The sequence below is a fragment of the Puntigrus tetrazona genome, chromosome 4 (genome assembly GCF_018831695.1).
Source record: "Puntigrus tetrazona isolate hp1 chromosome 4, ASM1883169v1, whole genome shotgun sequence".
NCBI classification, from domain to species: Eukaryota; Metazoa; Chordata; class Actinopteri; order Cypriniformes; family Cyprinidae; genus Puntigrus; species Puntigrus tetrazona.
Genome location: NC_056702.1, coordinates 937,922 through 957,232, shown reverse-complemented (window position 1 = coordinate 957,232; position 19,311 = coordinate 937,922). Strand labels below are relative to the sequence as shown.

The 19,311-nt window shown below is 38.7% G+C and overlaps 1 protein-coding gene across 2 annotated transcripts in view; it reads right to left on the bottom strand.

Annotated features, from left to right (window-relative positions):
* Positions 1-18,073, bottom strand: part of atxn7l1 (ataxin 7-like 1) — an 18,191-nt gene extending 118 nt beyond the window's left edge. The window contains exons 1-13 of one of the 2 annotated variants that reach the window (XM_043236945.1): positions 17,919-18,073; positions 17,425-17,493; positions 15,324-15,428; positions 13,898-14,238; positions 11,581-11,660; positions 10,455-10,638; positions 9,792-10,231; positions 7,618-7,700; positions 7,264-7,508; positions 6,226-6,403; positions 6,015-6,136; positions 4,471-5,122; positions 1-3,776 (exon numbers count right to left, since the gene is read on the bottom strand). The exon at positions 1-3,776 is cut by the window's left edge and continues 118 nt beyond it. In XM_043236945.1, the coding sequence (XP_043092880.1) occupies positions 3,759-3,776; positions 4,471-5,122; positions 6,015-6,136; positions 6,226-6,403; positions 7,264-7,508; positions 7,618-7,700; positions 9,792-10,231; positions 10,455-10,638; positions 11,581-11,596 (1,938 nt within the window). In that variant the 5' untranslated portion in view covers positions 11,597-11,660; positions 13,898-14,238; positions 15,324-15,428; positions 17,425-17,493; positions 17,919-18,073 and the 3' untranslated portion in view covers positions 1-3,758. The remainder of the gene's footprint in view (positions 3,777-4,470; positions 5,123-6,014; positions 6,137-6,225; positions 6,404-7,263; positions 7,509-7,617; positions 7,701-9,791; positions 10,232-10,454; positions 10,639-11,580; positions 11,661-13,897; positions 14,239-15,323; positions 15,429-17,424; positions 17,494-17,918) is intronic. The other variant, XM_043236944.1, reaches the window with a different exon arrangement.
* Between the last annotated feature and the right edge of the window lie 1,238 nt (positions 18,074-19,311).

Genomic DNA, 19,311 nt, shown 5'->3' with positions numbered 1-19,311 from the left:
AGGAGCTCGTCTTAGGAATGAGAGAAATGCCTATTAACACTTTTTTTTTTTTTTTAAACAGATTCTGTACGAAGAGTCCAGGTATAAAAATAAGGCCTTCGAAATCTTTACAATTGTTATGGCTGGGTCACGTCGAAGCACTGAAGGTGTAGCTATAACACATCTACAACATGACAGAAGTGGACAGGCGGTGTGGCCGGGAACAGGGCTGCTTGTGCAGTGTCAGGACAAACCATCTAGATAGCAGTGACATTCACTAATAATGGCAAAGTAGTAGTATGCACACATGCAACATTACATATATCAGTAGACCAACTGAACAGAACGGAGAACATTGCAGAATTAATTCATATTGCTTCAGGCATTTTTTGTTGTTGTTGTTGTTGTTGTTGACGTGGAAGCAAGCTGGGTGTCTTTCGTAGGAAACTCTGCGTGTGATTTTGTGTAACCGAACATGTTCACAAATATTCAAAGTAAACCAATGAGGATTGGAGTCTCACGCCGTTCTTCGTGAAATCAGCCATTAAGCTGCTGAAAAGAGTTATAATAATAGAAATAAGAAGTGAACGCAGAAATAAAATGCAATCCCCCCCCGAAAAAGCATGTTAAACTACAAAAATATAAATAAAAATATGCAAATATTGAAATAAAAAAACTAAATTAAACTATAAAACAAAATAAAAAAAAAAGTGAATAAATATTATATTTATATAAAGTATGGAAACCCATAACACTCCCCAGCAAACGTCATTTTTTAAGATACAAACTCACAAATCGCATTAAAAAGTTAGAGCTGTGGAAAAAGACAAAAGTCAGAATTCGACTTTTATTCTCTGAATTGCAAAACCTAAATCCGAATTGTGAGATTACTCTGAATTACGATGAAAAGTCATAATTGCAAAAAAATAAAAAAATAATAATAATAATTTTATTTTCTAATTCCGTGAAGGAGATGGGCTTCCATAATGATAACAAAAACAATCATTAAAAGCAAAACCTTAAAATAAAACGCATAAATAAAAAATTGCACTGCTATGCCATGGTGACATTCATTCATTTCTACAAGAGGGATGTGTTTACAAGGACCTACTGTATAATAACACTTCATAGCTTAGTAACAGTTCAACATTTCCCGTCGATGAACTGTAGATCACAGAGATTTGTGGCACTGTTGGACCAAAAGAAAGAGCCATAAGGTCAAAAGGGGGATCAGATCTCGACCGCGTTGCAATATCATTTGTTTTGCTTAAGCGGTCCTTCGCGCTATTCTGAAAAAATATAGATAGAATAATCTCCGATGATTGACGTGCAACGGGAAAAGGCAAAACAAGTAGCCGATCATCCTCGTCTTCTTCGGGATGACCTTGAACGGGCGCCGAATCTTTATGGAAGCGCTTCACGCATAAAAGATGGTGCGGAGGGGGGGGGTCCGGGCTTGGGTTCTAGCTCTGGTAGCTGACCTATGGACAGTTTCACATTGGCAGCAAGGCAACAAGGTAATAATCTGGGGGATGAAGAGCCGTCACAGCAAACACAAGCTGGGTTCACAGAGAGTACTGTCTTTGCACAACTATACATGATTATTTCTCCTTGCTTTTTATATAAATAAAATGGTACTCAAATTCAACAAACAACCAGAAAGAGAAAACGAAAGAGTGCAAAGAGGGGTCTTTAAAGGAGTTGTGGCTCCTTAGAGGAATAGTTTAAATAACTCTGATTAAAAATAAAGCCTCGGGAGAGCATTATATCGCTTGTGCGGTGAATGGGTGCCGTCGAATGAGAGTGACGTCGCAATAATCCACACCGCTGGAGCACATCGATTCTAATCTAGTGAAGACTGGTGCTTTTTTATAAACAAATCCATCGTTAAGACATTGTTAACTTAAAACCATTGCTTCAACTAAGCCATTATGGATGTTTGGGGTTTTTTTACAAGCTGTTTAGACTCTCATACTGACGGCACCCATTCACTACTGACGAGCAAGTGATATAACGTTCAAGTTGATGAAGAAACAAACTCGTTGACGTTTTGGATGACCCGAGGGCGAGTGCATTTTCAGAAAATGCTCATTTTTGGGCGAACTGTTCCTTTAAGTATTAAGATTCTGACGAAGAGCTTCTCAGAGATTAAACGAGAGAAAATGTCTCAATGCGAAAGCGCATTGATCTGTAAACCTGTTTGGAAATCAGCATTATTTTGCAATTCTTCGCTCTTCCCCCTCGATGTCAACATTTACAATCCATATACTGTCGCGATTTCAGTGTAAAACCGAATATTCAGTGGGAAGTTAATCACATTATTACCGTATAATCTATATATAATGCTTTAGATTTATTCAAAACTAGGCTAGAGACACTGCCATTCACATTTTTATTTTAAATGTACGATTTTTAAGTTGTTGATTTCCACCAAGGCTGTATTTATTTGATAAAAAACACTGTAAAATTGTGAAATATTATTACAATTTAAAATAACTGTTTTCTATTAGAATATTGTTTAATATCTATTTTATTCTTGCGATGCAACGCTTCATTTTCAGCGTCATTACTCCGCTCTTCATCGTCACGTGATCCTTCAGAAACGATTCTATTATGCTTGAAATTATTAATGCGTGATCAATGGATAAAAACAACAGTGTAATAAAAAGCAGACATTCCTCCGTTAACTCTTTGAGAAGGTCTTCATATCTGATGGTCAAACACTAAAAAGGTGCGCTTATGACCTGACAACACGTAAAAAAAAAAAAAAATTGGCAACAGACCTCGGCCGAATGCCAATACTGGCTCACAGCAATGTACCTTTCCTCTAGAACAGTCTTGAAAGACTGGGATCCTGCGGTACGTAATTATTTCAGTTAGTATTCCTTAAAAACACAATCGGAGAGCATAAATGGAAAACGCAAAGGCCCTTTCATAACCAATGAAGATACATACGACCGAGGAAGATAGAAACCACTAAATCCTTGAACCTCTGAGAGAAAACTAACAATAAATACAAAACAAAACAATTATAATAAAAGATATGTACACACATTTCCAACAATAGGGTCTCTAGAATACTTTCAACCTTTAAAATGGCATACAAATATACTTCTGCTCATCGTGTGAAGCGCTAATCAGGTCAGTTAGAAAATTAATAAAAGGATAAATTATTATACAAAATTCATCACCGGTTGAAGTTTACCACGGGGGCGCGTGTCTTTTTTTTTTTTTTTTTTTTTTTTTTTTTTTTTAAATCGACAAACACTTGTGTGTCAAAAACAAATACTCAAAAACCTGAATTCATCCAATTTTAGAAAAATACAACTTGCCGAAAAAGCGTCTGTAAAATATTCCCTTGTTTGAAACGTTTCTTCCCCTCCTTTTTTTTTTTTTACGTAGTTCAGACTTGAAATTAAGTGCACTTTAGATCGACACGGTTGAGTCCGAAGGGCTTTCCTTCACGCTGTCCGCCTCTACGACAAAAACTAAAATAAAACTCCATGTCGCTGAATGTCTGAAACGCGTTGTGTACTGGTTTAAATCAAAATCCGGATCTGCACGAGGCTGAAGGAGAAGTGAGGAATCATTCTCTGATGAACTGGCAGATGAAGCGTCTATTCCTGATGGGAACGGATGGGAAGGAGCCCTGTAGGAGAGGAGAGGAGGCGAAGGACGCGACTCAACCGTAGCGGCGTGTAAGAGGCAGCGGTGGGATCAAGGCAGGACAGACACAGTGCTGGCGTCCCGCGGCAAACTCTTCTCAGACTCACACTGCATCAGTGCGGGACCTTGGGCTGCAAAACACGCCGGGGGTTAGTGGGCTCGCATGTGCACTTCAGAATGGACCTTTTTAAAATATTACCATCATAATAAGAGAGAACTGCGGGCCAAATGAGAGGAGATGAAAGTAATATATATATATATATATATATATATATATATATATATATAAACACTAATAGCCCCTACTAAATGTCCCTAAGTTTAATAATATTTCAAAAACATAAAAATAATAAAATAAATCATACTACACTTTTTTAATATATATAAAAAGATAATTTATTACAACTATTATTACAAATATTTTGTAACTATTACAATCTTCTTTATTAAATGCTACCTTTTATAAAAAAAGATATAGTAGACGCTAGAACAATTGCATAAATTATTACTTGTATATTATTAATATATAATTATTAGATTATTAATAATTATTATTCTTAAAAAAATATATAGAGAATAGAAATATATATATAATATATAGAGAATGTGTATTTGCTAGAAAACAGTCGTTTAAAAATCCATATATATATATATATATATAGGATATTTTTAATTATAAAATGTATATTTTTATTATTATAAGGTCATACTGCTTGAGTGTTTTTCGGTGGATACAAGAAAATGAATACAATAAACTGAAATTGAAAACTGAACAATAAACACACACACAAAGTTTGAGAGGGCTAAAAAAAACGTGTGTTTCACCTGTCTGGGGAGGGCGCTGTGGGGCGACTCAGCGGCAGACGACAGCAAGCCGCTGCTCTTCCTGAATATCCCGGGGTCCAGTCCCAGTGCTGTGGATTTGGTGCTTTTGCTGGGCTTGTCGCTCGCTCCAGAGCTCTTCCTCTTCTTACCGTTGGAGGATCCGTAGGGCAGAGGGCTGTGAGACAAGACGCCGCCGTGATCCCCGGTGAGGGCCTGCGGGAGGGACAGCTCCACGCTCCCGTAGCGGTCCTGCTCCCTCGGCCCCGGGGCCCCCGGCCGTGGCTTGGCCCGCACGCTGAGGGCCGCTGTCCCGTTGCTGATGTGCGCCGCGCCCAGTGGCAGATGGTAGCTGTTCCCGCTGCTCCCGCTCTTTCGTGACTCAGAGGCAGGAGGCGTTTTCCGCTTTTTAGGTCCCGCTCCGTCCCCCGAGGCTTTGGGCGGCTTGGCCGGTTTATTCCTCTGCGGTCGGGGTCCGGGTCCAGGGTCCCGGATGCAGAAAACCCCAGCGCCGTTGTGAGAGAAAGAGGTGGAGTACGAGACCATGGAGACGCCGTCCAGAGGAGCCGCCAGCGTGTGGTTCGACACGAACGGAGAGCCCAGGGGAGAAACTTCAGCGGGGCTCGTCATGCTCTCCAACGCTAGGGGGACTTTCCTGTAACAAACAGGATATGACATCACCAGCGTGCGGTAGGAAGCTGTGTGGCACTTTAACCTAAATGTTGTGTGTTCAGTGAGTGATGAAAACGTTTTGAGTCTTTTCTGAAACTTCAGAGCTGAACTGAAGCAGCTAACACACACACACACATATACATTATATATATACATATATATATATATATATATATATATATATATATATATATATATATATATATATATATATATATATATATATATATATATATACCATAAAGAAAAAGTTTTTTTTTTTTTTTTGGAATAGCAATAAAATAAGGTTTATATATATATATATATATATATATATATATATATATATATATATATATATATATATATATATATATATATATATATACTTAACCAAAAAAAAACCATGAATGATTATTTATTATTGTTCAACAATAATACTTCATGATATTATTCAGTGTAATGATGTTGATTATTAATAACTGTGTGTAATAAATTTTTTTACTCAAAATAAATGTAATTTGTCGTGATATCTGGGTGAAAAAGCAGCTGAAGCCTAGAAAACAGATGCAGAAAATGAAGCCTACTTCAAGATCAGTAAGACCTCTGCATTGCAACATTTTAAGGTGGCTTTATCATTATCGCACTATTAAATATAAATTACTGTATTATAATTAGTGCTGTCAACGTTAGCGCATGCAACTAATATTTTTGACGCAAATTACCCACAAAATGTTATTATGCTAATATTATCAGCTCAAGAACAGGTGCAGTTCTATATATATATAGTTCTATATATATATATATATATATATATATATATATATATATATATATATATATATATATATATATATATATATATATATATATATATGAGTGTATGTGCCGCTCACCTCCACATGAGAGAGTTGACGTGTTTTTCCACCATGCAGTGGAGCGCGAGCCGAACCCGGTCCCACCGCCGGTCGAACACGTAGTGCCCCCGTCCCATCAAACGGCTGCTGAACGCACAGCACTAGACAGGAGAGAATGGCGTGTCACGTTACATTACCCCGGTTTTCAAATGCTTTACGCGTGTACAGGGTTTGCTTTGGTGCCGCTCACGCTCAGGGCTCGCGGGTGCTGGGGAGAGAAGTGGCACGGCGTCTTCTCCGGCTCCTCGGGGAGGTCCGTTTCTCCTTCATCGCTGGACAGACGCGCGTCTCCGCTGCACTGCTGCCAGGCCAGAGGTTCGGGAGGAGGAACAGGCACTGAGCTGAACACCACTGCTCCGCCAGGCGCTCTTCAAATCACACACTGATCAAACTCCACTTTTTGGGTTTATCATTCATTTATTAGTTTTTTAATCCATTCGGTTATGTTATAGCATTATTTATATGCTGCACAATTATGCTTTTTAAATTAGTCATTTTGTTATGCGCTTTTGTCCTTTTTTTTTGTTTGTTTAGCGTTCATGTGTTTTTTGCACTTTTAAAATCGGCTATGTGAATATTAATTTTTGTAAAAATCATTTAAGTTGTATTTTAGTATTATTTATATACTCTATTATGTTACGCGCGTATTTATTTTATTTACATTTATTCGAATTTATGCGCTTTTGTCTTTTTCTGTTTAGCGTGCCCGTGTATTTTTTCCTGGCATTTTAAAAACCGGGTTAAGATGTGAATAATGTAATGATTTTAAATGCGCTCTTTATTTGACCATTAATTAGTGATTATATACTAGGTCCACAATCTTTTCCGATCCCAAAAAAATTCATCTAGTTGGTAAGTTTGATTTTAAAAGGCCAAACTCATTCTATGAACACAATATATAATATTATAATATATAGATAACAATAGAAATAGAAATAGGTAGTTTTGTATTTATATACCATCACAATATATATTAATTTTGAATTATATTAAATTATATATAAATTTTTTTGGTGCAATTTTAGTTATTTACTTGTGGCTTTTTATATTTATATTTAACTTTATTTTATTTATTGATATTATGAATTGGATTTTATATTGTCAGGTGTTTTTATTTTCCAGTTTCAGTCACTTCAGTTTTTCAGTCAACATTTAAACTTCTATTATTTATTCACCATCAATATTTATGTTAAATATCTAATATGACCATGCAGTCAGCAGTGTGTACCTGTGTAGGTGTGAGTTGGCCAGCTGCAGTTTGATAGTGGGCGTGGTCTTGGCATTGGTACAGCTTGTGGATAGGCTGGTTGCTGAGTCATGTGACTGCGTGACCTGCACTGATTGGCTGCCTGCTTGAACTTCCTTTTTCTGCCCGGTCTCCTTCTCTTTCGCCCGTCCCTTATGCTCCGCTAGAAGGACATCGAAGTCTTTCCTCCGTCCGGGGACGGCTCTCCGATGGGTTAGAGAGTGAGTCTACAGCGCGCACACACACACACACACACACACACACACTTTAAACTCCAGCTCAACCCTGAGTGGACGGAGATGATTAAATGACACACTAATGAGTGACGACACCAACCTTGCAGGTTAAAGATCGAGTGCAAGGCCGCTTTGTCTCTGGGTCCAAAACCCCACAGTGTTTATTAGGATCAAACACTCTCCCTGTACAGCAAATAAGAAAATAACATTATTATAATGTATGCATGTATTACTAATATTATTAATATGTATTTTGTGTGTGTGTATAAAAGACATAATTAGTGCTATGCAACAATAAATCGCATCCAAAATGAATGTTTTGTTTAAATGTGTGTACTGTGTATATGTATTATGTATATATAAAAGGCACACACAAAGTACAGTATATATACAGTTAACAGTTATCTTTATATTCATATAATTTAGATATATGTGTGTGTGTGTGTGTGTGTGTATAAACATATTGTTCTTAAAAATGTACATGCATGTGTGTTTTATATATACGTACATATACACACACATATACTTTGTACACACAAACGTTTATTTTGGACTAAACATCGGTCAGCTCTAATGTGTGTGTGTGTGTGTGTGTGTGTGTGTGTGTGTGTGTGTGTGAGAGAGAGTTAGAGAGAGAATAGATTCATAGACACAGACTGTTTAAAATGACTAAAATATTATTAATCCTACATATATAAAATACATGCACTGTATGCGTTTAGTTAACTAAAACTAACACTAATTAATTATACTAATGTCAGAATGCATCGCGTTTTGACCAAATATCTTGCAAGATCTAGTCATTTCTGATCATTCCCCGGGTTATATTTAATTTTGGATGCAGTCCGTGTAGAGAGCAGAGGCGGTTTGCTGGGAAAACGTTTCAGACCTGGGCTTTTATCGGTGAGAAATTGCGTTGAAGGCTGTTTCAAATGCAGAATCGTGATTAAAACAATGCAGTCCGAAGCTCACATAAACACTTAAGCTAGCTGTGGCGGCTGCTGGACGCAGCAGAGGATCTGGCGGCCGAGAACAGACAATTACACGGCATAAATCAAAGGTCCGGTGGGGCGAGAGCCCAGTAAACAACAGAAGGAGAGAGAGACGACTGACCCTCTAGCAGAGGCTAGTTATGAGTAAACATTCATGCTGCCAGAAGAACTACAAGCCTACAAACTACAAACCACAGAGAGCAAGTGATGGGGTTTAGTTCATCTTGTTCATTTCTTCATTTTAATAATTTTATTAAGTTTTAGCAATTTTAGTACTTCAGCTTATTGTATTTCAAGTAGTTGCCAAAGCATTTTCACATCTTCATTTTTAGGTTTTCCTTCTAATATTTATACTTTTTTTTATTTTTTATCTCAGCATTATTTTAATTAACAAATATTAATTTTAGTGTTTTTAGTTTCAGTTAACAAAAACAACACTGCTAATAACCCTATAGAACATAGAGTACTAAAATATAAAGAAAAAACATTTTATATAAATTGTTTTATTTACCATAAACATTTCTAAATTAATTTCCTTCATTTTTTCCTTCTAATATTTTTTTATTACATTATTTCAAATGAACAAAATCCTATTATTATAATCATTTTTATTTTAAACTTTTACTTATAGTATTTACACTTTTTAGGATTTTTACATTTTATTTCAGCTTTCTTTACAGTAAATTAAAAAATATTTTTATAGTTTTAGTTAACAATAGTAGCATCTAGGATATCGTTTCTTCTATTTTAACTGATGACTTCACCAAAGCCATACAGGTGGAAAAAATTGCGTCAACCAATAATATGACAGCTCCACCCGCTCCTGACCAATCAAATCCAAGTTATTTCCTACATGATATCCAGCTTCGCTAAAAACATTAAATGTGCTGCAAATGCGTTTCTTCTAGTTTCAAAACAAATCACAAAAAAATAAATATTAAAAAATATACGTAAAAAACAAATACAATAAAAACAAACAAAAGCTATATTAGACAATTATATTAGATTTTATTATATACATATGATAACTTATTTTGGCAAAATTATGCTAAATAATTACTTTAAGTGAGTTTCTGCACACATTAAAACAATCTTTTTGAACATGCATTGAATATGGTTCAGTTTTACTTAATGAAAATTTGAGTATAATATATCACAGTTTGTGATTTTGCTATCCTCACTTACATAAACACACCACGGTGTCCAACACCCGCCCAAAAATAAACACCAAAACGTATATTATATATGGTTTGATTGTAAATTAAACGAGTTTGCTACTCACCCGACACTCTCCGGTGCCGCCCGCCTTTGGCTCCGTTCTGATGCTTCTTGTCTGGTGGAGAAGGAGGGACTATCGGTCTCCGGTCCAATAGAGACGGAGACGTGGAGGCGGTGGGTCTCCGGTCCTGTGAGGAGGGCGAGGGGGCGGGCCGTTTCTCCAGGGGCGACCGTGACGGGCTGGGCCGCCTGTCAATCAGCGAGGGGGGCGTGGCCGAGCGAGGAGTCACAGGGCCGCGGCCGTTCAGGAACTTCTCCTGGTTCTTGTGAGATGCTGGCGACGTCAAGGAGGACTTGAGAGGAGCGGAAGATGGAGAGGAAGACGCGGAGGAGAAGGAAAGAGAGGAACCGGGCGAAGGAGACGCGGAGTTGACTTTGATGTGCGCTCCCTCCGATCGGCTGAAACACGGCATCTTCTCCAGGCTCACCACAGGTAAAGACACGCTGGGGAAAACACGCCGTCAATGTCTGAGCTTGCGCGGGGGAACTCAACTCAACTCCCTTGTTACATGATAAATGGTGTTTCGTTTTAAATATGGCAAAAACTGGGTGTGGATCATTAGATGATGATTTACAAACACTTCGCTTTCTTTCAGATAATTTAACCCACTAAGCAGTGTTCGTCAGAGCAAGCATTCATGATTGCATTGGGGGATGTTTTACCCACCAGGCCTTGGCTCGGGCTCCTTTGGGCGGATAGACGGCCAGCGGCGCCTTGCTGAAGCGCGAGTGCGGGAAATCACGGGGAACCCGGAAGGGAAGGGGCTCCACCTCGCTCTGGCTCGCCGACATCTTGGCCTTGACGGGAACCAGAGGCGTCCTGGAGCTGCTGGGCGAACAGTGTCTCCTCTCTGACACACGGACACAACAGTCAGAGACTCTGAACAGGAAGTGCAGAGTCCCGAATCATATACTACCTATCCCTCGTGAAAGATTAACGCGAGCGCATCCCAAATACATTCAAAATAACGTGCGCACACTTTTGCTGAGCTCCAAACATGCCACACAACCCACTTAAAACAATCAAGAGGAGTGTGCGAGGTTTTTCGACATCTTCAGTTTTATTAGGCCGTGTTTTGAGGAATCTGGGAACTTACTTCAAATGATGAAACTAAATCATGAATGAAGGAAATGCTTATAAGTAAATGAAAACCGTATGTGATGAAGGGGAGTAGCGCAAATAAAACAAAAAGTGAAATATAAAATAATAACAATAATAATAAAAACATTCTTATTTTTCTGCTAGTTTATTTATTCTTTTTAAGAAATAAATAATTAATACATGTTTTCCACTATTGTAATGTAATATTTTCATTCTTATATTGGTACATATTAATATTTATGTTTTGCACCAATAAAGCAGCACATAAATCAAAAATATAATAATTTATAACATCTTATTCCATTTAAATAATCATATTATCTACAAGCTACAAAGTCATGCTTACACATGTGTAGTAAAATTTATTTTTATTATTGCTACTAATATTAATATTATTATACCATTATTACTTAAACAGAAAGATAACAGAATAAAATTTTGTTTTCAAATAAATAACGTTATTTATATGCACCAATAAACAATACATAAGTCATAAAAATGACTTACAAATAATTAAGAAACAATAATAATAAAATGAAAAATATTAGGGTTGTTTTATTTAATTAAACGAATCTTATCATTATTTACCCACATGAAGAGCTTTGAATTCATTCATAAAAACAATTACAAAAATGAATCAAACTTTTTGCTGCCGTTTAAACAAATCGGAGGCATCTTTTCATACACTTACGGTTCTTGCTATGCATGGCTCTAGAGGGCTCGAGGTGGTCGTGCTCCTCTCTGCTCACTGTTCAGCTATTCTCCAACTACCTGCAATTACAAACACGACACAGCGCGCGAATTAGGGGCCTGCGACGTATAACTGACGTACGGGGTTTCAAAACACCACGCCGAGCCAGATTACTGTACCCAAAAAACCAAAAAAAAAGTCCTTGTTTATTTTCAAAGTGAATAATAATAAAGCTGCTGGCTCGGTCTGGCAGCTCACTAACTGGCCTTGGCCTTCGCATCGCGTCTCGTCTGCCAGCGAGTCTCAGCCAAGAGCCACAACAGCGTTCGCGAGGACCCAAAAGAGCTGATTTCAGAGGCACTGTTTGGACGGGGAGAACCCGTCGCTCACAACAAAGCCTGACCGCCGACCAAAAGAGAGAAACAATGGCCCAGCCGCTCCGACCATCGGTTGGGTCTGAATACGTCGAGGCAGGTGAGTAAATACGCCTGTAGGTGTATGTCCTGTGCATAAAATGGGCCAAAGTCCATCGTGTTCGCAGGTATGCTGACGTTCTGAAGTCATCGGAAGGCAATCGATTACAGCTGGTGTGTCTTTATAAAGGATGAAACAAAAGGAAGAAAACACTAACTTTTGATTTTTGTGTGTTGTTCTCAGTGCTGCCACAAGGGGCGCTATATCAGTCATTAGCGTAAACAGTCTTCTTCTGTGGTTGGTTTAGCTCCACAATTTACCTTTTATAATCACTATTTTTTTATTTTTTTCCCCTCCCAATTGCAGTTTTTATCTCGCAATGTGACATTTTTCTTACTATCTGACGTTTTCTCACAATTCTGGAAAACTCTAGCGTAGCGGAGTCTTATTCGTAGAAAAGACAAGTTTCTTTCTCAGCATTGCGGGTTAATTGCTCTCGGTTCTGACTCTATAGCTCTTAGTTGCAAGTTTATATCACGCAATTCTGAGGATATTTAAAAAAAAAAAAAGTTTGTAACCAGGCAGTTTTGGGTCACCATTGACCCCCACAGCATTTTCTTTCCTCAATGGTGACCCGAAACAGCCCGGCTTCAAACCTTCACGTTCATTCATTTCACTTTTGCATTGCTACAAGGAGTTTTTTTGTGTGTGTGTGTTGCTATGCAGTTGCCATGACGTTCTGCTTATTTTTAACCCGTTGCTATGAGGTTTCTAGAATATTCCAAATTGTTTTAAATGTGTTGCTATGCAGTTGCTATAGTGTGTGGTGCGGTCATTTACTTTACCTGTTAGTGATGTCTCAATCATTTAACGCACATTTAATAAATATGTTACGAAACGAGCCACTTTAGATGTCTTTCAACAACAAATAGAAATTGCATCATCTAAAAGTTCATTTAAAAACTACATTAAGTGCATGTTTGCATGCAAATGTACAATTTCATACAAAGAGTGTTGATGATTATTTTTACAAATAAATAGTAATAGAAATAATTCGATTTAAGTTTCTAAATTTTAACTTTAAGGGCCTGTTGTTGGTTCTAAGCCCATAATAATGTAGATGGGCTCCCTATAGCTTAGAGAGTAAGCTAAGGTAGATTTTTATGTTAAGAAAACATAAACTGTAATTTCATTTATTTAAAGAAGCGGCCGCTCGTTAATACAATAATCCCTGCTGTATCAAACGGTAACACCAAAACTGAATTACGCACCAAACCATGATGTTTGCGTGTGGATACACCCCTGGTTTCTATCCATTTGCTGTAGCGTTGTTGCTGTGCAGTTTCTAAAGTGTTCTGGGGGTTTTCAGTGTGTTGCTATGCGGTTGCTAGGTGCTTTTTTTTTTTTTTTTACCGGCCCAAGTGAAAAGAGTCCTGCAGCTTCAAGTCTCTGTGATATTCTGGTCTCCAGATATGACTCAGGTCCCTCCTCCAATGCGAGTCTGTGGGATTTCTTCAGCGCTTTTACAAAACTCGAGAATGCTCGGAAAAGTGTACCTCTCCCTAACAAGTTGCGACAAATCTAAGCAACAGGGATAATTGCACCCAGGATAAAACTTCGCGGTTTCGTAACACCACCCCGACATTTGAAAACTAGGGTTGCGTAGCAGGGCCAACTCTCATTGTAAACCCGTTCACACAGGACTCCGCGTGTGTGGTCTTCTATTAGAGTCTCCCAATCGGACAGGCCACAGGAAGCCACAAGCACCAGCTGAGCTACGTTTGTTTACATCCGGCCCGTGACTTCAGGAAGACGACCACTAGCGAGGCAAACGGAGCCCAAAAGCGAGCCAAGCAAACACGTGAGCGCTCAAAAGAGTCCGCTGCGTCGAGGAGACACTTACCCAGCCTGTCTGCTCCGCGGCGGTTGAGAGGATGAAGAAGAAAGAGAGAAAAAAACTGAAAGCGAAAGAAGAAGAAGAAAAAAAACAGACGAGAGAATAGCATGCCTAGGCATCCCGCCTTCTCTTTCTGGGTTTTGAGCTGAATAGCCGCGAGTCGTTGACCCCTGCGCCGAACCCTCGCGGCCCCGCAGCTGTCCGCTCTCAAAGCGGGCGAGAGAGAAAGGCAGCTATGCGAGATCGGCGTCAGAAGGGGGCGAGGGCGAGCCGCCAGAGGGCCTTCCGTGCATTACAGTCGCCTCCCGCCGCGCGAGGCACCTCTCCGTTCCACGAGCGCACGTGTTCTGGGCACAAGACCAAAGACAGATGTGAGACGAGACGAGACGAGCGCGGCCGGGCTAAAACGAAAGCAAACAAGACGAGCCGGAAAACCTGCGATGACGGACTGCTGGAGCCATTCTGCCCCAGGACGCTTTTTAAAAAAAAAAAAAACTCTTTCGGTTTTTAGCTTTCCCCAAAATGGTGTTCAGCCCGACAATGCCACACTCGTTTTTAAAGGGATAGTTCACCCTCAGATTAAAATTCGTTCATCGTTTAGGTGGTGCGGGGTTTCTTTTTTTCCATTAAACACAAAGGAAGGTATCTGTCAAATGTTACCGCAGTTTTAAAGCAACGGATGCATGTTAAAATGCAATGCATTTCTGTGATGCAAAGCTCCAGTCTTCAGCGTCACGTGATCCTTTAGAGATTATTCGAATATACCGACTTGCTGCTCAAGAAACATTTATTATTAGTATCATCACTGAAACAGCTGTGCGTCATAAAAGCATTTTTTTAATCAGAAAGCATTTTTATATCAACCTTTTGTCTTCTCATGAATAAAAATCATGCATCTTAGTGAATAAACTTGGTTTAAACTTTGGCATTAGTTTACTTTTGGGATTATAACCAACTATAAATTGAACTGTTTTTTGGATTTTCGACCGGATTAATGGCTGCTGGAAAATTCAGCATAGTGTGACAATATATTAAAATGTTTTTGTACTGTATTTCAGTCTCGGTGAGCATAAAGAGACTTCTTTCAGCCCAACAACCTGAACACTGTTAAACCGGTCAGATCTTATGTTCATGACGTGTTCTACATTAAACACTTTTAACACACTTGTGGTGTGAGACGCATAATTACGTAAACAGCCAATGACTCTTGCACGGGTTACTTCTGCTAGCTCTAGCCGTAGCATTAAGGTCCTGATTTGATTAGAAGCGTCTATACCTGTTATCACTGCTCATGCTCGAGGTTCAACGCTACAGCGGTGAATGAAGCCATCATCACGACTTTCCAGATTGTTAAGATCAGATCTAAAAACCAGTCCCAAAATATCGAAGCACAATCCTCCTGGTAAATGGGTATCATTACAAGCGCACTTACCGTAATGAGTCAGGACGTCCCGAGGCTTAACGACTTTGATGCAGGCATCGCAAACGACGGGGTTGAAATCCTCATGGGTCGAGACGTGACCATATAACAGCATATCTACGGCCGAGAGAGACATCTTTTAATACCACTTGACTCATTAGCATGAAGACCACGTCCGCTGTAGTTTACGCTGGAAAGTCACTGTTTCTCACGTGATTAAAAGCTATTTTTCTTTCCAAAACGGTCCTCGTTATCTTTTTCAGCCGATGCGAACACAAGAAAAGCGTTGCTCGTCGCAGCTCTCCGAAAACACTCTTGAAGGAACAGTTCAGCGAAAATTGAAATGTGGTGAAAACTTACTAAGATTTGGTTTCTTCCTCGGATTTGGAGAAATGTAGCATCGGGTCACTTTCTCATTAATGGATGCGGATGGGTGCCGTCGGAACGAGAGTCCGAACCGCTGATGAAAGCCGCATGTTTGTAAAAACCAATCCAACGTTACAGTGAAAACGGTCTCTACTTCACAAAATAATCCAATAATAAAACTTTCTCCAATTTAAAAAAAAAAAATAATCCATTTCCTGTTCTGTAACTTTTTTGGTTTAGAGCCACAGGGGACCGTTTTCATTTAGAAAACTGTGTGTCTGTGCAGATTTAGTCTTAAGACTTAGTCTTAAGTGGAGAGGACTGGTGTGGATTATTGTGATGTTTTTTAATCAGCTGTTTTTATCAGGCTCTCGTTCTGACGGCACCCATTCGCTTTAAAGTGACGGAGTCCTAATTTCTCCAAATCTGATGAAGAAACAAACTCCTCTACGTCTCCCGAGACGGCCCGAGAGCGAGAAACTTTACAGCCAAGGGTGACGTAAATTATTCTGAGTGCATGTGAGTTTTTTCCGCATCTGACCCACTAAATTATTAACCAAGGTTGCCAGTGAGGGCTGACTCGATATCATGCATAACCCACCAAAACGACATTTTGAGACGGGGACCGCGTTTGATTACGGCGAGTACTTAAAACGTAACTAATGCAAACCACGGTTTTATGCGGCTCAGCTCGCGTTTTAAAGCAGGACGGACTAACGAGCCACTGCACTTCACGTTTAGTGAAGTATTTAGTCACTCGGGGCTAAAGCTGATGATCAGTGCAGAACGGTGACGTCAGCGTTCAGAGGAGCTTGTCGGATCCGCTGAGCTTTCTTTCACCATCCATGCAGAATCACTGCGCACTTCTGCTAGTGCATACTGAGAACTGAGACCTAGCGCTGATCTCAACAATGAGAAAAACTGAGCTCTGCTGCATTAACAGGAGGCAGACACTTAAATAAAGCCTTATGGTTGCGTTCAGAATATAATAAAAACGTACCGTTACAAAGACCATTAACGCTTTTTTTTTTTTTGTCCTTTCTGACTATATAAATGCAGATCTGTTCAGTTTATAGAATGCAATTTATTTTAAATAATTATCATTTAATCAGACTTTTTACAGCATTAACTAGTAAGTTGGTACTTAAGTAAAAATACTGTGCTTGTATTTTAGCAGAAGTACTTTTTTTTACATTTAAATCATTTGTACAAAAATTCCATCTAAAAATGTTCTAATTCAAACATGACTGATTAACACGAAACTACAAAATCTTAAATATTAAAAAAAGAATAAAAATATATAATTTACAATTAAATAATATACACCATTCAAACGGTTTATTAAATTGTTTATTCATTTTAAAATAATTGCAATCACATAAAATGTGCATATTATTTGTTAAAATAACTTTCCAATAAAATACAGTAAAGACAAATGTTAGTAATTAAATCAAAACGTGTAATAAAAAAAAACGTGCTGTAAATATTTAAAAGGTATTGTTGAAGCAGCCACTGGCAGCATGAGATAGATTTTTAGATTGAAATAGATTTTTTTTTCACGTTGTACGAACTTCTGAAATTCTAGTATGATGGCAACAATGGAAAACTATTGAAGGTGCAAACAGTGATAATGCATGCTGTGAAAGTACAGTATTACCATAAGCCTATATGTGCTCTGACAGCAATATCAACATGATGACACGAGTAGAAACGCCCACCATCATGACACACACACACACACACTCACCTGCTTTACTGAGTTTGATCACCTCTGAACCCTTCAAGAGCTTCTTCCCAGCAGCATCAGAGCAAAGATCTGAAAGCATTCAACACGACCGCACGCGTTAGACTGACACTGTAACCAAACAGTTAACGAGCACGCACACTTACAGATACTGGTAGCTAGATGGCTGTCTTGATCCAGCAGAGCAACACACGCGCGCGCGCGCACAAACACGCACGCACGCACGCACGCACGCACACACACTCGCGGTGTCTAAACTTATACACGCTCCGTCTCCCGAGCCACTAACGTTGACCCACTCGCGCATAAAGTGCAGAAGTGCGCGACACCTGTCAATCACTCGTGACAGATGACGAAACAAACGCACGCACGCGCGCGTGCGGCGCGTTGTTTATGCAGCAGCGCGGACGCGCGCGCTACCTCCCGCTAGAAACCCCGACATCGCCGAGCGTCGCGCCGCGGTGGAGCGGCTGCCCGAGGGCGCTGGCGTGACTTACCGCGCGTGCCGTGGCTCCCGAGTGCAGTGTGAGCGCGCGGCGGTACAGCGTCGCCATTGCTCTTCCTTCTTCCTTCACAGACAGCGAGACCAGCGAGCTAGAGAAACATATGACGCCACCTTCGGCTGTGTTCGGCGGTGCTCGGCGGCGCTCGGCTTCGGGAGACCGAAAGGTGAAAGGTTGAACGTGCGCGTCGTGCGATCTTACAGCGCATAGCTCTTCTTGTGCATCGTTTTACTATTATTGTTATAAATATTGTTTAGTTTTTGTAGCTGTAATGATGCTTTACTTTAATTTCTACATTTTAATCGCATAACAATTATGCATCGATTGCATTTGTTTATAGAACGAATATTAATGAATGCATTCTTGAAATAAATAATTAAAATGAATTTAATTGCTAGAAAAAATAAACAAGAATGCAATTGTATTATTAGTAGTATTTCTACTTATTATTGTTGTTGTCACGCCTGTATAAAGTTTATTAAAAAATATTATTTAAATACTGCAATTAATATTTTACATAAAAAGAATTCATTGACAGATGCAATAATAGTAGATTATAAATTAATGTTTGCATGTAAATATGAATGAATGCATTCAATAAATAAATAAATAATAAACAAAATCTAAATGTAATTATAATTAATAGCAACAATTGATAGCAATAATGATTATATTATTATTTACATTAATGGCACCTTTTTATTTTATTTATTATATAAATAAAGTAATGTTGTTAATTTCATACTCAACAGTTAATACAAATAATAGCAATAATAATAATCACAATCATAATGCTACAACTAGTAATAATGGTTTTACATACTACTACTAATAATCAATGTAAAATGTAATTTAAATAATACTTATTAGTAGGTCCACTATCATCACTGATTCTATAATTCCTAAATTAATGTTTAAATGTTTACATAAAATATAATTAACACATTCCTAGTTATTACCGTTATGACAGTAACGGCTGACTAAATGCCTTTTTTTTTTAAATACAGTTATGGATGTTGTTTTAATAGCAATCCTCACATGTTTTTTTTTTTAATCATGCAGATTTTTGTGATCCTGTAGTTAAATAAGTAATGGCTGTCAATGATTGAAGCAGCTGTCACAGAAAGTCACCGCCAGGCGGCGCTGTAACACGTTACTTCATGCCTTCATTTGTTCTTAAAGTGTCAGAAAAATGGACAGACAAAGCCTGTGCGATCCTAAATATAAATGCAATATTTATTTATTTATTTTTACTATTTAAAGTAATGCACCGCGGGCTGATAGGCTGAACTCAACTAACAGCAACACTAATAAAAACTGTTCGAGACGTGAATCAACAGGCCGGATTTCGAGACCGATCACCTTTGGACACTGCCTAACACTGCGA